The 18406-nt window shown below is 54.3% G+C and overlaps 4 protein-coding genes across 4 annotated transcripts; all 4 read left to right on the plus strand.

Annotated features, from left to right (window-relative positions):
* Positions 1–637: 637 nt before the first annotated feature.
* On the plus strand, positions 638–4816 carry BU25DRAFT_405488 (ARM repeat-containing protein). The gene is made up of 9 exons (XM_033699799.1): positions 638–970; positions 1025–1103; positions 1159–1619; positions 1671–1855; positions 1906–3095; positions 3153–3284; positions 3334–3879; positions 3934–4218; positions 4267–4816. Exons 1-9 carry the CDS (start codon positions 881–883, stop codon positions 4431–4433), a joined length of 3135 nt encoding a protein of 1044 aa, XP_033567810.1. The 5' UTR covers positions 638–880; the 3' UTR covers positions 4434–4816.
* Positions 4817–4956: 140 nt separating this feature from the next.
* Positions 4957–7474, plus strand: BU25DRAFT_405489 (uncharacterized protein). The gene is made up of 3 exons (XM_033699800.1): positions 4957–5214; positions 5270–6363; positions 6413–7474. Exons 1-3 carry the CDS (start codon positions 5184–5186, stop codon positions 7166–7168), a joined length of 1881 nt encoding a protein of 626 aa, XP_033567811.1. The 5' UTR covers positions 4957–5183; the 3' UTR covers positions 7169–7474.
* A 291-nt stretch (positions 7475–7765) lies between these two features.
* On the plus strand, positions 7766–15187 carry BU25DRAFT_453367 (ARM repeat-containing protein; the record flags this gene model as incomplete). The annotated part of the gene is made up of 4 exons (XM_033700089.1): positions 7766–7827; positions 7883–7947; positions 8033–14772; positions 14831–15187. The coding sequence occupies 4 exons, from the start codon at positions 7766–7768 to the stop codon at positions 15185–15187; spliced, it is 7224 nt and encodes a 2407-aa protein (XP_033567812.1).
* A 476-nt stretch (positions 15188–15663) lies between these two features.
* Positions 15664–17966, plus strand: BU25DRAFT_405491 (uncharacterized protein). The gene is made up of 3 exons (XM_033699801.1): positions 15664–16708; positions 16783–16810; positions 16860–17966. Exons 1-3 carry the CDS (start codon positions 15855–15857, stop codon positions 17745–17747), a joined length of 1770 nt encoding a protein of 589 aa, XP_033567813.1. The 5' UTR covers positions 15664–15854; the 3' UTR covers positions 17748–17966.
* The last annotated feature ends 440 nt before the right edge of the window (positions 17967–18406 follow it).

Below are 18406 nucleotides of genomic sequence, written 5' to 3' on the forward strand. Positions count from 1 at the left end.
AGCCTTTGGGTTGAAAGAGGATCTAGTCTCCCAAGCGTCGAGAGACGAATTTGGTAGCCTCTGCAGTTTTTGCGGAAGCTGCCACACATGGCTGCCTGTGACTTCCAAGATTGGGGTCCTGGTAGGGTAGTGTTCTCAGAAAATGAGCTCTTCCGTAGTCACTCATCTCAAAGTCTAATCAATTCCTCATCAGGTACTTCTCGATGTCTATAGCCGACTGTCACTTCTCTTTAGTTCTTGGTCAGAGGAACGCGCGGAGCTTCTGTGACGCTCGGCTGACAGAAGGTCTGCATCACGACTTCGAGGCTGCAGGTACCGATTACCGATCTCAACCCGCGGAGGAGGGGCGGGAAGGGCAACGTGGCATATGAGCACCCTGCGAGCTGCGCCTGACAGGTGACAGGTCAATGCTGCTCTGGATCGGGTTTTGGTTATCGCGAGATCAAGCAAAGATTATCATGATATTTTGTACCAGACTTCGAAGCCAGTGACAGACGATGCTGCAGCGCGCTGGTTACCGGCGGTCAGCTCACAACGTGGCTGGTGCGGGACAACTAGCCCCAGGCTAGGCAAGCCTCGTTTTGACCCACTCGATTCTTTTCTATGAGGGGCAGAGACACATTCTCCTCGCCTGTCTGCCACAAGCCGGACGCAAGTCGCAAGGGCACAGAAATCGAGAAGACACACACGCGTGCTGTTTTCACAATCCTCTTTCCACGCCCATAATATCATTCTGCAGCGCTGGAGCAAAGCGTGCAGCTCAGGCCTCCGCGTTTAACCTCAAACCCCCACCGCCCACACCGCACGCACCGACCCTGAACGCTCAAGGTGCACAGCTGCAGAAGCACAAATACGCCGTCGCGAATTATTAATCGCGACCATGGACGCTGCGGGCCTACGTGACCGCATCCAGGCCACACTCGACCCTAATGCTGCTATCCGTCAGCAAGCTGAGCTTGACCTGAAGCATGTGCGTGTGCCACAGGATCCTGGCGCGTATCGGCGCGAACTGACAGAGTCATAGGCCGAGGAGCAGCCAGGCTTCACTGACGGCCTGCTGAACGTTCTCCAGCAGGAGCAGGACCCTGCTATCCGATTGTCGAGTAAGAAGTCCCAAGGACCTGTGGACGGGGCGTAAAGTGCTGACGCGTTATGCAGCTGTCGTTTACCTGAAGAATCGCGTCTCCAAGGGTTGGTCGCCCGCCGAAGAGTACAGCCAGGCCAAGCCGATACCAGAGGAAGAGAAGACTTCTTTCCGCGACCGACTCGTACCAGTTCTCGTTGCCTCGCCGCCGCAGATTCGCCTGCAACTTATCCCGACCCTCCAGAAGATCCTCGCATACGACTTCCCTTCAAAATGGCCCAACTTCCTCGACATCACCATCCAGCTGTTGAACGCCGGAGATATTGCATCAGTTTTTGCCGGTGTGCAGTGTTTGTTGGCGATATGCAAGATCTACAGATTCAAGTCGGGGGAGAACCGGGCGGACTTCGACAAGATCGTTGCTATGTCGTTCCCACAATTGCTCAACATTGGTAACTCGCTGGCCGGTGAGACGAGCTTGGAGGCTGGAGAAATCCTCCGCACAGTCTTGAAGGTGTACAAACATGCTATCTACGTAAGAGACTAAGGGCAAGACAATGTAGTGGAGGCGCTGACCAGAACGCAGTTCGACCTGCCCGCCTCTCTTCGCGAACAGCAGACCATGGTTGGGTGGTGCACACTGTTCCTGACCGTTGTTGGCAAGGAGCCACCAGAGACATCTATGGTCGAGGATCTCGATGAGCGCGAGGTCAACCACTGGTGGAAAGCTAAGAAGTGGTCATACGCAAATTTGAACCGTCTCTACGTCAGGTGCGTATCGAAGCCATGGCTCTGGATAGGTCTGACTAACACACGTCTAGATATGGTAACCCATCGGCGTTGGGCAAGAACAACGAGGTCGATTACACCGAGGTCGCCAAGAACTTCATCGCCAATTTCGCACCCGAGATCCTCAAGGTCTACCTTCAGCAGATCGAGAAGTGGGTTGGCAAACAGGTCTGGCTGTCAAAGGCCAGTCTGTACTACACCCTGAACTTCTTGGACGAATGCATCAAGCCCAAGTCCATGTGGACTCTGCTCAAGCCACACACTGACAACCTCATTTCGCACCTTATCTTCCCCGTCCTGTGCCAGTCAGATGAGGACATCGAGCTGTTCGATGAGGAGCCGCAGGAGTATCTGCACCGAAAGCTGAATTTTTACGAAGACGTCACCGCACCCGATGTTGCGGCCACGAACTTCCTCGTCACACTCACCAAGAGCCGGAGAAAGCAGACTTTCACCATTTTGAACTACATCAACGAGGTCGTAAACCGATACGAGGCTGTGCCGGATGGCGAGAAGAACCCCAGAGAGAAGGAAGGTGCGCTGCGCATGATTGGAACACTTTCTGGTGTTATCCTGGGCAAGAAGAGCCCCATCGCCGACCAGGTCGAATACTTCTTCGTTCGCCACGTCTTCCCCGAATTCCGCAGTCCTCAAGGCTTCCTCCGTGCGCGTGCCTGCGATACCCTCGAGAAGTTTGAGCAGCTTGACTTCAAGGACCCCAACAACCTCATCATCATCTACCGCAACATCCTCGAGTCCATGGCCGACCCTTGCCTTCCTGTGCGCGTGGCCGCCGCCCTGGCTCTTCAGCCCCTCATCCGCCACGATGTTATCCGCACCAACATGAAGACAAACATTCCCCAGGTTATGCAGCAGCTTCTCAAGTTGGCTAACGAAGTCGATGTGGATGCTCTGGCCAACGTCATGGAAGACTTCGTCGAGGTCTTTGCCCCAGAACTGACACCGTTCGCGGTCGCACTTAGTGAGCAGCTTCGCGATACTTACCTCCGTATCGTCCGCGAGCTCGTATCCAGAAACCAGGAGAAGGGCGAGGACAGCGAATATGGCGACTTCCTGGACGAGAAGAGTATCACAGCGCTTGGTGTCCTGCAGACCATTGGTACCCTGATCCTCACGCTTGAGAGCACACCGGACGTTCTCCTGCACCTCGAGACTATTCTCATGCCTGTCATCACGATCACGCTTGAGAACAAGCTCTACGGTAAGCGTTTTCATCGACTTAGCCGTCAACAACGCTCTTATGTTAATCTATTTGTAGATTTATACAACGAGGTATTCGAGATCATCGACAGCTGCACGTTTGCTGCCAAGAGCATCTCACCGACCATGTGGCAAGCTTTCGAGCTCATTCACAGGACATTCAAGGCTGGTGCCGAACTGTACCTTGAAGGTATGATCATCATTCAATATGACTAGGCGCAATCACTGACCTGACCTAGATATGCTGCCCGCTCTGGAGAACTTCGTTAACTACGGAACCCAGACTCTTGTGCAGAACCGGGCTTACCTTGACGCTATGATCGACATGGTTCGCACCATCTTCAAGGATGACAAGGTTGGAGGTGTCGACCGCATCTGCGGTTGCAAGCTCGCCGAGATCATCATGTTGAACATGCGCGGTCACGTCGACGACTACGTTCCAGAGTTCCTCTCACTTGCCATGCAAGTCCTGACAAACGATGAGCCCAAGGTCAAGTCCCTTCGCATTCACCTAATGGAAGTCATCATCAACAGCATCTACTACAACCCCGCTCTTGCGCTTCACGTGCTTGAGGCAAATGGCTGGACGAACAAGTTCTTCAGCTTGTGGTTTTCGAGCATCGACAACTTTACAAGAGTTCACGACAAGAAGCTGTGTATCTCGGCTATCTGCGCGCTGCTCACCCTGAACGCCCAGAGCGTCCCAGTCAGTGTCCAGCAGGGCTGGCCTCGTCTACTGCAGGGTGTCGTGCGATTGTTCCAGACCCTGCCGGCTGCTCTGAAGAGTAAGTTACACTGTTACCACCACCAACAACATTCGCTTGCTAACATCTTTACAGACCGTGAGGAAGCCAAGAGGGAAGACAACTTCGACTTTGCAAATGAGTACGAGGATGACGAGGAAGACGAGGAGTGGGAACAGGAAGCTGACTGGAACAATGAGGCCGACGAAGAGGAGATTAAGGACGAGAGCGCCGCTTACCTTGAATTCTTGAACGAAGAGGCCCAAAAGTTCGGCAGCGTCGACGATGATGATGACGACGACGAACTCGAGGAAGAGAGCCTTCTTGAGACACCCCTCGACAAGGTCGAGCCATACAGCATGTTCAAGCACGCACTGCTCCGTAAGTTGCCTTCAGTAACAGTACCTGATCAGAACTAACAGACAGCAGAGCTTCAGCAGGAACAGCCTGCGCTGTACGAGAACCTCACAAAGAACCTCAATGCCGAGGAGCAGCAAGTCGTACAAGGCGCTGTCCACCAAGCCGACGTCATCGCACAGGCTCAGGCCCAGGCAGCTGCCGCCGCTGCCAACGGCAACCCGGTACCTCAGCAGTAGAATGGCTAGGTTCTTGTCCCGGCGAACGAAAAATCATACATAGCTTCTCTTTCTCCAAAGGCATTGGATTCCCATTTCCGTTTTCTTCGTTTAGCGAGCATTATGTGGCACACCCCCCTGGCGTTTTGTTGATAGAGACGGTTCGGTGGATGCCTTGGCGGTTGGGTTGATTCGGCGTACCTGTCTTGTCTAGGATGGAGGATATCCCTGTGGAAAAGAGGAGGAAAGGAGGAGAAAAGAGAAGGAAAGAGCAGGAAAGGCAGAGGTGTACAGTGGAGTGGGCAACCACATCGAGGCGCTAGGAGGACAGAAGAAAAGGAGAAGGAAGTGACCAGCTGACTGAAAGCCAGCAAAGGTGCACTCTGTTATAGGTTTAGAAAGACATACTATTTTGTGACTTGCAAAGCCGTTCCTATGTTCATGCATATGTCAGTCACGGCACTAGAACGAGAATGTACTGATAAGCGAACCCCGGCGCGATGCTTGCAGGCTGGACCTCTGATCATGACGCTTGCGCCGCGCTCTTGCGCTTCATCCCGCGCAACGTGGACAAAACCAAACCTCAAGTTTGCGCACACACGCAGCCTACCCTCTTGACACATACACCTCTATCTTCAGCCTACAAAATCTCGAGCGACCCTATCCCCGTGCACTTCCTCATACCATACCGTAGTGTTCCTCAGCATACGTCACCCTACAAATAATAGCACAGCTCCGAGGCAGCTGCGGCGCATCACTCAGAACTTCATCATGTCGCGCCCTACGATCTCAAAGGCCAAAAGTACGTTGCTGCGACTCACACCACTAACTAGACGCTCACGTGCTGACCACTGCAGCTTCATATCCAATCTTTGCCGCAAGCTTCGCAACCAGCAGACCAGGTGTACTCGCAGTAGGAGGTGGAGGTGGTGGAGGAAGACATGGCGTTAAGAACAAGATCACACTCTTCGACTTCACATCACGAGCACCGTCCGTCGAACCTATCGCCGAAATCGAAGCCTCCACAGACGACTCAGTGACATGTCTTGCGAACCTCGCTACGAAAGATGGTTTGATACTATACGCTGGAGTGAACAGCAGCGAAGAGGATCGCGCAAAGGACAATAACGAGCACTTCCGCGCATTCGAGGTCCAACTACCTAAGGGGAAAGTTGCGACCGACGGTGCAGACGCCAACGTCTCGTATCTAAGCAAGACAAAGCTCTTCGCACCAGTGCAGAATGTCAATGCAAAGAAGGAGGGGTACCAACGTCTGGTGCGCCTGTCACCACCACAAAGAACGGCAGCAAGCACACCAACACGGCGCATCGGCGCGATAGCGTCCAGTCTTGCGGGCGACGAGAACGAGATTGTGGTCTTCAGCGCTACTTCGAACAAGCCACAGGATCCGCAGGATATCCTTCAGCGTATCAGGTTAGGAAAGGGCGAAGAAGCCAATGATCTTGACATCTTTGACAAAGGGGATGGCCAGTTCGAGCTTGCCTATGTGCTCGACTACGATGTAGTAGTCCACAACATCAGCACTACGCAGACCAAGCCTAAGAACGAGCGCCGGAAGCTGTACTCCATTCCATTGCCAGATCTCGGAGAGAAGGGTGGACGTTCCAAGTTGCGGTGCATACGATGGCTTACCCCGGAGCATCTTCTTCTGCTGGTCAACAAGCCCAATAGGACGGGAGTTGGACTGTTGCTCGTACACATGTACGAGGAAGGTCCAGGCAGCGTTGTCTTGCGAAAGACTTTACCGAGGCGCGTGAAGGCTGCATCAGACATGGACGTTGCACTCCTGGACGCAGACTCGACTGGGGCATACCAGATCGCTATCGCTATAGCTTCGATCGACATATCGCTCCTCGTTTACTCGATAGACTACCACGGCCGCTCACGGAACTCCCTGAGCTCTTTCTACCACTTCGCTACTTACGAGAATGTATGTGCATGGAGAAGATCTGGAGGAAGCACGGACTGACATCAGACAGGTACACGAGGTCCAGATGACAAAAGCAGTCTTCTCACCTTTCCATAAGCCTGTCGCTCCTCCGGACCAGTCTGCAGACCGAAAGGCAGGGCCGCAGTACCTTCGGCTAGCCTCGACATCGCTAGGCAACACCATCTCAGTGGAGACCTTCGAGCTGCAGCCATACAATGGACGCTATGTCCTCCAGACAACGCGAACGAGGAACATGTACAGCGCCGCCACATACCTCGTCATAGCCATGGTCATTGCCGCAGTAGCACTGATGATCCAGTCCTTCATCGATCCCCAGGGCGAGTTGACAAAACACATCGTGCCACGCAGTCTCCAGAGTGCAGGCTCCCAGTACAAACCTATGGGCGAACTGGCGCGTGAAAAGCGCCACCAAGCCGCCCTCAACAACGCAGACACGCCCACGATGAAGACGGTGCACCGCATCCAGGATCTCCTCCACCTGCACATGCCCTACCACGCGTCGCCGAACCCTCCGGCCCAGCAGAAAGCGCTGGTCATTCATCACGACACCGATGGCGCCGAGCTTAGTACGGAGGTGCACGAGAGCACGGATGAGGTGATTAAGAAGCACACCGAGGCGAAGCGGTGGGAGGAGCTGAGTGAAAGGGAGAGACACTACTGGAGGAAGAAGCTCAGTGATGCCGGGATGTGGGCGGTGGGTGAGGGCGAGACGATCCTGAAGAGCATCTTCTTTGGCAATATCGCGGGTGCTATTGGTGCTGCTGCGCAGGGTGTGATTGGCTGAGCGGCGAGAGACTGAGGGGTGCGTGTGGTGCTGTGAGGAAGGCACGGTGAACCAAGATGGAGCGTTATTACGGTTCGGTGACTGCCTGGAGGAGATGCGTGGAGCTCGGTCACTGGACAGGTGTCAGGCACGTGGAGAGTGCCTCTGGTACCTGATCTCAGCGGTGTCCGAGCTAGGGTTGTGCTCGTGTTTCTTCTTCCTAGCTGTGCATGTGATATCCTACACTTCCTAGAGCATCAAATGAGATGCACGTCACTTTCGCTCGAGCAGTTGCTGTATTGTCTGACTGCTTTCACGATTGTGATCAGCGCTTATTGGCCATGTCTCCCCTGCGCTACCTGACGCCTCCAATGAAGTGCCGTGAGTGATGGGGACGAATTGCTTCGTTGCACGTTGTTGCTAGGATTGCCAAATGAGGAGCTCGGTGAACGGACCCACTACCTAACATCACTTGGCGGTACCCCAGCATGTCGGCAACTTTACAGGCCCCCACGCATCTGCACATATCACATACATACCCACGCTGTGTCTTCCCTTCTATGGAAGGCCTCCAGCTGCCCTCCCCTTCTGCCGCTCGCTTCAGGTGAAGCAGACACGATGGCGCAGCAGAGCGCCCTGTCGTCGGCGCTGGACCGCATCGTCCAAGAGCTCCGCTCCAAGTGAGGAAGCTCCCCAGCACGCGACCTTGGCGGTGTAGAGTTGACAGATAGGCAGACACGATGAAATCAGACAAAAGGGCGCGCACAACCTGCGGCAAACGGTCGAGGCGGCGCATCGAGGTGAGCTGCAGCAGCCTGCCGTGTTTGCATGGCAATATGGCACTGCGGGCCCCCGCCTCAGCACTCGCCCACTGACACTGCGCAGAGCTGGCGCCCACCGTCTTCACCAACTTCTACGGCGAAGTCTACGGCAAGATCTCGAGCCTCATCGTCGGCGGCAGCGACTCCAACGAGCGCATCGGCGGCATCCACGCCCTCAACGCCCTCATCGACTTCCGCGGCGACGATGCCGGCACCAAGACGACGCGCTTTGCCTCGTACCTGCGGGCGGTCATGCGCGGCCAGGACACGACGTCGATGGTGGTCGCCGCGAAGGCCCTGGGGCGCCTCGCGAAGCCCGGCGGCACGCTCACGGCCGAGCTGGTCGAGGCCGAGGTCAAGGGCGCGCTGGAATGGCTGCAGCTGGAACGTCTGGAGAACCGCCGCTTCGCTGCCGTGCTGATCCTGCGCGAGCTGGCCAAGAACTCGCCCACGCTCATGTACCAGTGGATCGCGCAGATCTTCGAGGTCATCTGGGTTGCTCTCCGCGACCCCAAGGTGCTCATAAGAGAGTCGGCTGCAGAGGCAATTAGTGCCTGCTTTGAGATCATATCCCCCCGCGACTCGGCTATGCGCCAGCTGTGGTTCGGCAAGGTCTATGATGAGATCTTTCGCGGGTTCACGATCGGTACAAACGAAGCAATACACGGATCCCTGCTTACGATGAAGGAGCTGCTGGACAAGAGCGCATACTTTATGAACGAACCGCGCTTCAAGGAGACGGCTGAGACGGTGCTCAAGTACCGGGAGCATAGGGATACCCTCGTCCGCAGGGAGGTCGTGCTCATCATCCCGCGACTCGCCAGTTATTCGCCTACCGAGTTCGCCGCGAAGTACCTCCACCAATGCATGCTGCACCTGCAAGGCTTGATACGAAAGGACCGCGATCGCGACAAGGCCTTCGTCGCAATCGGACAGGTAGCGAATGCCGTAGGAGTTGCCATCTCTCCGTACCTCGAGGGTATCCTAGGCTTCATTCAGGAAGGACTGACAGCTAAAGCACGAAACAAGGGTGTCGTCAACGAGGCTCCGATCTTCCAGTGTCTTAGTATGATCGCTGCAGCCGTTGGACAAGCTCTTACCAAGAGCGTGGAGCGATTGCTGGACCCCATCTTCTCCTGCGGGCTGAGCGATTCGCTTTTTCAGGCCCTTGTCGACATGGCGCATTACGTACCGCCATCACGACCGATGATTCAGGAGAAACTCTTGGACCTCCTCAGTCAGATTCTTGCTCAACGACATTTCTTACCCCTCGGCAGCCCCTACCAAGTGTCACAACCACCGCAAATCTGGACGCGAGACCACAAGGACCCCGCGATTATCCCTGCGCGAGAAGCTGAGATTGCTCTTGCGCTCCACACACTCGGCAGCTTCGACTTCACTGGACACGTATTGAACGAATTCGTGCGCGATGTTGCCATTCGCTATGTGGAAGCAGACAACCCAGAGATCCGCAAGCGCGCGGCCCTGACATGCTGTCAGTTGTTCGTCAAGGATCCGATAGTATATCAGACTAGCACTCACGCTACCAAAGTGGTCGGTGATATCATCGAGAAGCTCTTGACAGTTGGCGTGGGCGATGTCGACTGGGAGATACGCTGGGAGGTTTTACTCGCGCTCGATGCTCGCTTCGATCGTCATCTTGGGAAGGCGGACAACGTCCGAACCTTGTTTCTGGCCCTCAACGACGAGATCTTTGTTATTCGGCAAGCTGCAATGTCTATAATAGGACGTTTGACAGCAGTGAACCCGGCCTATGTGTTCCCGTCACTACGCAAAGTCCTGCTGCAATTGCTGACCGAGGTCAACTATGCTAACAGCCCGCGGAGTAAGGAAGAGAGTGCAAAGCTCATCAGTAGTCTGGTTGGAGCAGCCGACAGCCTTATCAAACCGCTCGTTGACCCAATCGTTACCGTGCTTTTACCCAAGGCAAAGGACCCGAATCCTGAGGTTGCGTCGACTACACTCAAGGCCATTGGCGATCTCGCCTCAGTTGGTGGTGAGGGCATGATCAAGTACATCCCTGAGCTGATGCCGGTTATCCTGGACTTCATGCAAGATCTAAGTTCGGATTCGAAACGCTTCTCTGCGCTCAAGGCTCTTGGGCAGCTCGCTACCAATGCCGGCTATGTCATCGAACCGTACAGAGATTACCCAGAGCTGATGAACATCTTGATGAGTATCGTCAAAACTGAGCCAGAGGGCGAGTTGAGACGGGAGACAGTCAGGCTCATGGGCACGCTCGGCGCACTGGATCCGGACGAGTACCAGAAGATCATGGAGCAGTCCCCGGATCAACAACTTATACTGGAAGCGCAGGCCGTTACTGACGTCTCGCTCATTATGCAAGGCACCACCCCTTCGAATGAGGAGTACTATCCCACCATCGTCATCAGCACGCTCATGGGGTTGCTGAAGGATCTGTCACTTATGCAGTTTCACTCTGCAATCGTCGATGCTGTTATGAACATCTACGCCACCATGGGACTGAAGTGCGTGCCATTTCTCAACCAGGTGGTGCCCGGCTTCCTCCAGGTCATTCGCTCCGCACCAGCTGGTCGATCGGAAGGCTACTTTAACCAGCTTAGTCAGTTGGTGCGTATTGTGCGCCAACACATCCGTCCATACCTGCCATCGATCTTGACATGTGTCAAAGAGTACTGGGGTAATAACCCTCAACTGCAAGCCACGATCCTGTCACTCATTGAAGCTATCGCACGGTCGCTCGAAGGGGAGTTCAAGGTCTACCTGGCAGATGTCCTTCCTCTGATGCTGAGTGTCCTCGACTCGGATACGACCGGTAAGAGACTGCCGTCCGAGAGGGTACTACACGCTTTCCTGATCTTTGGGTCAAGCGCTGAGGAGTACATGCATCTGATCATCCCTATCATGGTCAAGATGTTCGACAAGCCAGGCCAACCACAGCACATCCGAAGACTAGCGATAGAAACGTTGGGTCGTTTGTCGAAACAAGTCAATGTCTCTGAGTTCGCTGCACGAATCATTCATCCCCTCTGCCGAGTACTTTCAGGGAACGATCCGGCTCTGAAGCAGACAGCTCTTGAAACGCTTTGTGCGTTGATCTTCCAGCTGGGACCCGACTACATCCACTTCGTGCCGACCGTGAACAAGGTTCTGATTGCGAACAAGGTGCCTCACGAAAACTATGGTCGTATCGTGTCCAAGCTACAGAAGGGTGAGCCCCTGCCACAAGATCTTAGCCCGGATGAGCGATATGGAGAGGATGATGAGGACCTCAACCCAGCAGAGATCCTTACAAAAAAGCTAGCAGTCAACCAGCAACATCTCAAGGCGGCTTGGGAAGCCTCATCAAAAACCACAAAGGAGGATTGGGTCGAATGGATGCGTAGATTCAGTGTCGAGCTGCTTAGAGAGTCTCCACAGCAAGCGTTGCGCGCCTGCACGCCGCTCGGCAGCATCTACAACCCCATTGCCAGGAGTTTGTTCAACTCGGCGTTCGTCTCGTGCTGGACTGAACTATATGATCAGTATCAGGAAGAGCTCGTGCGGTCGATCGAGGCTGCGCTCACATCACCAAATATTCCACCTGAGATCCTGCAGATTCTGCTCAACTTGGCAGAGTTCATGGAACACGACGACAAAGCATTGCCCATTGACGTCAGGATACTGGGAATGTACGCTGGCAAGTGTCACGCGTTTGCTAAGGCACTGCACTACAAGGAGTTGGAATTTAATGCCGAACAAAACTCGAGTGCGGTCGAAGCCCTCATCAGTATCAACAATCAGCTGCAGCAGACAGATGCGGCTTTTGGAATCTTGCGAAAGGCTCAGGGGTATACGGACGTTGAGCTGAAGGAGACATGGTTCGAGAAGCTGCAGCGATGGGACGAAGCTCTACACTCTTACCAGCGCAGAGAGCTTGAAGAGCCAGACTCATTCGAAATCACCATGGGTAAGATGCGTTGTCTACACGCCCTTGGTGAATGGGATCTGCTCTCGAGCTTGTCGAAAGAGAAGTGGGCCAATGCCAGCCAGGAGTATCGCAAAGCCATTGCACCGCTTGCTGCAACGGCTGCATGGGGTCTGGGCAAGTTCGCCGACATGGACTCGTACTTGAGTGTCATGAAAGAGCAATCGCCTGACCGAGCATTCTTCGCCTCTATCCTCAACATCCACAACAATAGATTCGAAATCGCTATCGATGAGATCGCCAAGGCTCGCAAGGGCCTCGACACGGAACTCAGCTCGCTACTTGGCGAGTCGTACCAGCGGGCTTACCTCCCAATGATCCGTGTACAGATGCTTGCTGAGCTCGAAGAGATCATGCTGTACAAGCAGCTGGGCATCAAGGAGAACCGCGAGAAGCAGGCATCCATGCGGAAGACCTGGATGAAGCGGCTTAAGGGGCTGCAGCCCAACCCTGAAGTATGGCAACGCATGATGAAGGTGCGGCAACTCGTCATCTCGCCCGACGAGGGCACCGACATGTGGATCAAGTACACCAACCTTTGCCGCAAGAACAACAGAATGAACCTCGCGAACAAGGCGCTGCAGAAGCTACTCAACATCGAGGGTTCAGGTGAGCACAGGGTCGTCGAATATGTGCGCGAGAATGCACACAAGATCTCTCACCCTGTGGCGTACGCAACGTACAAGTACATGTGGGCGGATCAGCATACCCAGCAAGAAGCGCTCGACTCCATGAAAGACTTCACAGCGCGACTGTCAGATGACCTAGCTATGCGCGCCAGGGCCGCCTCGCATCCAATGATGGGACAGAACAGTATGAACGGCATGACCAACGGTCATCCTCAGCTGTTCAACAACATGAATCCTTTCGCCGCTTCTAATGGTGTTAACGGTATGGCAGGCATGAACGGCTCTAGTACACTTAACGGATCAGCAATGGGCGTCTCACCAGCTGAACTGGCCGAATGCCACCGTCTCCTAGCGAAGTGTTACCTGAAGCAGGGCGACTGGCAACAAGAGCTCCAGGATGGAGAGTGGGAGCACGAATATGTTCATGAGATTCTGTCTGCCTATGCCGCTGCTACTAGGTATAACCAAAACTGGTACAAGGCATGGCACGCTTGGGCACTTGCCAACTTCGAGGTCATCAACTCGATCACATCGAAGGCTGATCGGGAGTCTACAGATGTGCCCTCTAACATAGTGCACGATCACGTCGTCCCGGCCATTCATGGTTTCTTCAAGTCTATTGCGCTGTCCTCGACTAGCTCGCTACAGGACACGCTTCGCCTACTCACGCTTTGGTTCACTCATGGTGGTCTGCCGGAAGTCAACAGGACCATCACCGAAGGGACAAAGTCAGTACCGATCGACACCTGGCTGGAAGTCATCCCACAACTGCTCGCTCGAATCAACCAGCCAAATCCTACTGTACGACAGTCGATTCACCAGCTATTGATTGAAGTCGGCAAAGCGCATCCGCAAGCTCTCGTCTTTCCATTGACTGTTAGTATGAAGTCAGACGTTTCCAGGCGCCAACGATCCGCAAAGGAGCTCATGGAAGCAATGCGCGAACACTCGCCTCGCCTGGTCGAACAGGCCGATTTGGTCAGTCACGAGCTTATCCGCATCGCGGTGCTCTGGCACGAACAGTGGCATGAAGGCCTCGAGGAAGCGAGTAGACTGTACTTCGGCGATCATAACATAGACGGTATGTTCGCAACGCTCGCGCCCTTGCACGCTATGCTCGACAAGGGTCCAGAAACGTTGCGCGAGATCTCGTTCATACAGTCATTCGGCCGAGAGCTACAGGAGGCCCGGGACTGGTGCAACACGTTCAGAACCTCCGGAGAGATAGGAGACCTCAACCAGGCCTGGGATCTGTACTACCAGGTGTTCCGCAAGATTGCACGCCAGCTGCCGTCGCTCATGTCGCTAGAGCTGCAGTATGTCTCACCCAAGCTTAAGGACGCCCACGATCTCGAGCTCGCTGTTCCCGGGACATATGTGGTTGGCAAGCCAGTCATTCGTATCGTGTCTTTCGATCCGCTGGCCTCCGTCATTCAGTCCAAGCAGCGGCCTCGTAAGCTCGAAATGCAGGGTAGCGATGGCAAGCCTCATACCCACATTCTCAAGGGTCACGAAGATATCCGTCAAGACGAGCGGGTCATGCAGTTGTTTGGTCTCTGCAACACTCTGCTGGCCAACGATGTCGAGTCACGCAAGCGACATCTCAATATCCAACGCTATGCCGCCGTGCCGCTTAGCACGCAGTCCGGTCTTCTGGGTTTCGTGCCGAACAGCGACACCCTCCACGTTCTTATTAGGGAGTACCGTGATAGCAGGAAAATTTTGCTCAACATCGAACATCGCATCATGCTGCAGATGGCTCCGGACTACGACTGTCTCACCCTCATGCAAAAGGTCGAAGTCTTTGGGTACGCGCTCGACAACACCACCGGCCAAGACTTGTATCGTGTGCTCTGGCTCAAGAGTAAGAGTTCTGAAGCCTGGCTCGATCGTCGTACAAATTACACGCGCTCGCTGGCGGTCATGTCGATGGTCGGCTACATTCTCGGCCTTGGTGATCGCCATCCGTCCAACTTGATGCTCGATAGGGTTACGGGTAAGATCGTACATATCGACTTTGGCGACTGTTTCGAAGTGGCCATGCACCGCGAGAAATACCCCGAACGCGTGCCTTTCCGTCTCACGCGCATGTTGACGTACGCCATGGAGGTTAGCAACATCGAAGGCAGCTACAGGACAACGTGCGAGCATGTCATGCGGGTACTGCGCGATAACAAAGAATCCGTCATGGCGGTGCTCGAAGCTGTAAGTCATCACCTCATCTTTGCGCACGGGCTCAATGAGTGATACTAACATCCCTCAGTTCATACACGACCCCCTCCTAACCTGGCGTCTCGGCAACCGCGGCGACTCCCCACCCGAACCCAACTACCCATCCGAGCGTCGCCAATCCATCATGGGCGACATCACCGACATGGGCTCGATGGTGCGCGGCCGCCATCGGTCCAGCATCGCACCGCCCAACGAAGCGGAAGCCAAGGAAGTGCAGAACGCGCGTGCGCTGCAGGTCTTGTCGCGCGTCAAGGAGAAGCTCACGGGTAAAGACTTTAGGCCTGGTGAGGAGCTGAACTATCAAATGCAGGTCGATCGCTTGATCAAGGAGGCGACGAACCTGGAGAATTTGTGTCAGCATTATATTGGTTGGTGCAGTTTCTGGTAAGTAGCCAGGAGGCAGACCATCGTTACAAACATCATGATGTGGAAGCACATGGCGAGAAACATGGCGTATAGGGACTCGGTAGGGCATTGTGGATCTTGTGTGTACGATCATGGCGTACGGTCAGCATTTGCGGGTGTTCTGATCTTATTGGTTTGGGACTCAGTATTATGGGTCATGCATTCCAGGTTTCGATTCGGGTTGTATTAGTTCTCACAATGGCGATAAATTAATCGTTACTACTTTCATCGACTGGCTTATGTGTATTTGCGTCTTGTTGAGAGGTCGAAGCGGCTCGGAGATATCACGGCAAGCTCGGATGGCTAGCCGAATGGTGGATGCGCTATCTTCGAGCTCAACGACGCCATTTGCTGGACATGGCTTTGTGATGCTCACTTATCTTTCCACATCGAGGACGTGGGGTACAGAAATGTGTTGTCGCATGGACAAGGGTACAGAATGAGGTAAATTCAACATGTCGCTCAACTCAGAGATCCAAACTTCACGACTCCACAATCCGCACCCACCCAAAACTTGATCATACGTCATTGCTCAACGTCCTCAATTCGAACCGCTAGCTCCTGCTTGCCGCACGGTCTCCTAGCCTGAAGCGTCACCATTGTCTACTTGTTGTGTCTTTCGCTAATGCCTCTACGGCTCGGTACCAGTCATGGACTTCCCTACAATGAATGAGCGACAAGAGACTTTCTTCACCGCCCGTATCCATCCCACCACGCCTGAGTCTCGCAGAGCTAGCATAGACACCGTCTCCAGCGCAGCGGATCGTCGACGCTGGCGAAACCATGCTCACGTGCTCACGCCTGAGCCCCAGTCCGTTGAGCGAGATCCCTTCGATGACTTCGCGGCCAATCTGCCGCCAATGGCTCGGCGAAAGAGTTTGAATGAGAAGACCAAGGATGGAAGCGGTGAGGAAGGCGTCGAAGCTGAGGAAGAGATAGACCCAAACATCGGGCACCAACGACCAAGAGGAGCATCAGTCCTAGGTGGCGATGAAAACATCCCCGACCCTGACTCAGGAGAACCAGAGAAGCAAAGTGATGTTGAAGGTCCAGAAGACACAGCTTCAGCCACGGGCCGCCGCCACTCCAAACTTCCCTGGCGCTCACGCATCCGTCACTTCACATGGACCTGGTTCTGCCTCACCATGGCCACGGGCGGGATCGCCAACGTTCTCTACGCGGTCCCCTTCCGCTTCCGCGGCCTCTACACTCTTGGGTGCATTTTCTTCCTGCTTAACCTCTCTCTCTTCCTCTTCAACGTCTTCATGATATCGTGTCGGTTTTACTTCTACCCGCGCACGTTTAGGGCGAGCTTCTTGCATCCGACGGAGAGTCTGTTTATTCCGGCGGCGATTGTGAGTTTTGGTATCATCATGATGAATATTAGTCAGTACGGGGTCGGGATGGTGGGCGAGAAGAGGTGGTTGCAGCATGTTATGATTGTGCTGTTTTGGGTGGATTGTGGACTTGCTGTTGCTTTTTCGTTGGGGATTTACCTCATAATGTTCGTATCGCCCTTCCCATCTCATCACCTCCCCTTGCCTCACCTACTTCCACATAGATTGCTGACGTGTCTAGGTGGTCAACAACAACATTCACTATCAACGTAAGCACTTCTCATTCCTGACGCTGCTCCCCGCTGATATTGACTCCAGCAAATGACCCCAATCTGGATCTTCCCCGCCTACCCCCTCCTCATCATCGGCCCACACGCTGGCTCCCTCGCGCCCAAAGTCTCCTCCCCCACCATCGCACTACAAATAATTCTCGGCGGCTACATTATCCAAGGCATTGGCTTCCTGGTCAGCCTGATGATCTACGCAGCCTTCATCTACCGTCTCATGACACAAAAGCTCCCCAAAGAGTCGCTACGCCCAGGCATGTTCATATCCGTCGGCCCCAGCGGGTTCACTATCGCAGGCGTAGTGACGATGGGGCAGGAGCTGCCGAAAGTTGTTCCGAGCGATTTCATGGGCGAGGGGAATGGAGAACTGGCGGGGAGGGTGGGCATGATTATGGCGAATTTTATGGGCTTGTGGTTGTGGGGTCTTGCACTGTGGTTTTTCTTCGTTAGTGTTGGAGCACACTGGTCCTGTGCTAGACGGGGCAAGATGGATTTCGCGATGACGTGGTACTCGTTTGTTTTTCCTAATACGGCGTTGACGACGGCGACGTTTGCGATTGCGAGGGCGCTAAATGGGAATATGGCGATTAGATATGTGGGGTGCGTAATGACCGTCGCATTGATTACAATGTGGATGTTTGTGGTCGTTATGAATGTTCGGGCCGTGGTTATCCATCAGATTCTTTGGCCGCAGAAACAGGAGGATCGCACGGAGGGTGGGTGGAAACAGCAAACTGCGGATGAGCAGAGGAGGAAGGTTGGTGATGGAGGGGAGAGTGCGATGGGGAGGATTGTGAGAACTGTCAGTCGTAGAGGGTTGGAGGGAGCAAATGGAGCTGCGAAACTGATGAGAGCGCAGACGGACGGTGGGCAGAGGAGAAGACAGTGGAGTTTTGTGGGTAATAGAGATGGGCGGTGATGGCGCGTCGCAATAATGGGAAGGAAGTTGCGATGGCGAGCTCACGCTTTTGAACGACTGCCGAAATTCGTGGCTTCCGTCTGTGATTATCCTACGACATGCACTCCCTATGCACAATGCGCTCTTGAACCACTGAGAGCTACAAGCGTAGCGACAAATGACCTTGGCGTGCGGAGTGCTCTGCAGCTCTCAGCTCCTCTTCACCTCAGCTATCATCAACTCTCGCGGCGATCATCAAATCGACCACATAACTCACATGAAAGTCTCACGCTCAATGGAGAGATACCACTTTGACCAACTGAGTTGGAATTATCCCACCATGAGAAGCAACGCAGTTGAACAACCGCTGAAGATTGGCCCCAGCGAACATCTCGAACTCAACCATCTCGGCGATGACGTGGAAGGTCTCTTACCAGAGAGGCATGTGAAGAAGCATGCTAGTGCACCAGACTGACTCGCTAACCGTGTCTTCCGAGTCATCCTTGACGCTTCTGTACGCAGACTTCGGACTGTCTCGTGACTTTGGGGACACAGGACATAGCATAACCACTGGATCTCTAAACGGCTACACCGAGCAATATTGTGCGCCGGAGGTTGCTGGACGGGAGGATCGCAACTCGAACTCAGATGTGTTCTCTCTTGGATGTGTGTACATCGAG

The sequence above is a fragment of the Macroventuria anomochaeta genome, assembly GCF_010093625.1.
Source record: "Macroventuria anomochaeta strain CBS 525.71 unplaced genomic scaffold BU25scaffold_1, whole genome shotgun sequence".
In the NCBI taxonomy this organism is placed as follows: Eukaryota; Fungi; Ascomycota; class Dothideomycetes; order Pleosporales; family Didymellaceae; genus Macroventuria; species Macroventuria anomochaeta.

Excerpts from the sequence above, each read along its gene's own strand:
- BU25DRAFT_405488 (XM_033699799.1), top strand. The coding sequence starts at position 881 with ATGGACGCTGCGGGCCTACGTGACCGCATCCAGGCCACACTCGACCCT. Across the intron at positions 971-1,024 it reads CTGAGCTTGACCTGAAGCAT|GCCGAGGAGCAGCCAGGCTT; the intron begins GTGCGTGTGCCA and ends ACAGAGTCATAG. Across the intron at positions 3,285-3,333 it reads TGCCGAACTGTACCTTGAAG|ATATGCTGCCCGCTCTGGAG; the intron begins GTATGATCATCA and ends GACCTGACCTAG.
- BU25DRAFT_405489 (XM_033699800.1), top strand. The coding sequence starts at position 5,184 with ATGTCGCGCCCTACGATCTCAAAGGCCAAAA. Across the intron at positions 5,215-5,269 it reads TACGATCTCAAAGGCCAAAA|CTTCATATCCAATCTTTGCC; the intron begins GTACGTTGCTGC and ends TGACCACTGCAG. Across the intron at positions 6,364-6,412 it reads ACTTCGCTACTTACGAGAAT|GTACACGAGGTCCAGATGAC; the intron begins GTATGTGCATGG and ends GACATCAGACAG.
- BU25DRAFT_405491 (XM_033699801.1), top strand. The coding sequence starts at position 15,855 with ATGGACTTCCCTACAATGAATGAGCGACAAGAGACTTTCTTCACCGCC. Across the intron at positions 16,709-16,782 it reads TTGGGGATTTACCTCATAAT|GTGGTCAACAACAACATTCA; the intron begins GTTCGTATCGCC and ends TGACGTGTCTAG. Across the intron at positions 16,811-16,859 it reads CAACAACATTCACTATCAAC|CAAATGACCCCAATCTGGAT; the intron begins GTAAGCACTTCT and ends TATTGACTCCAG.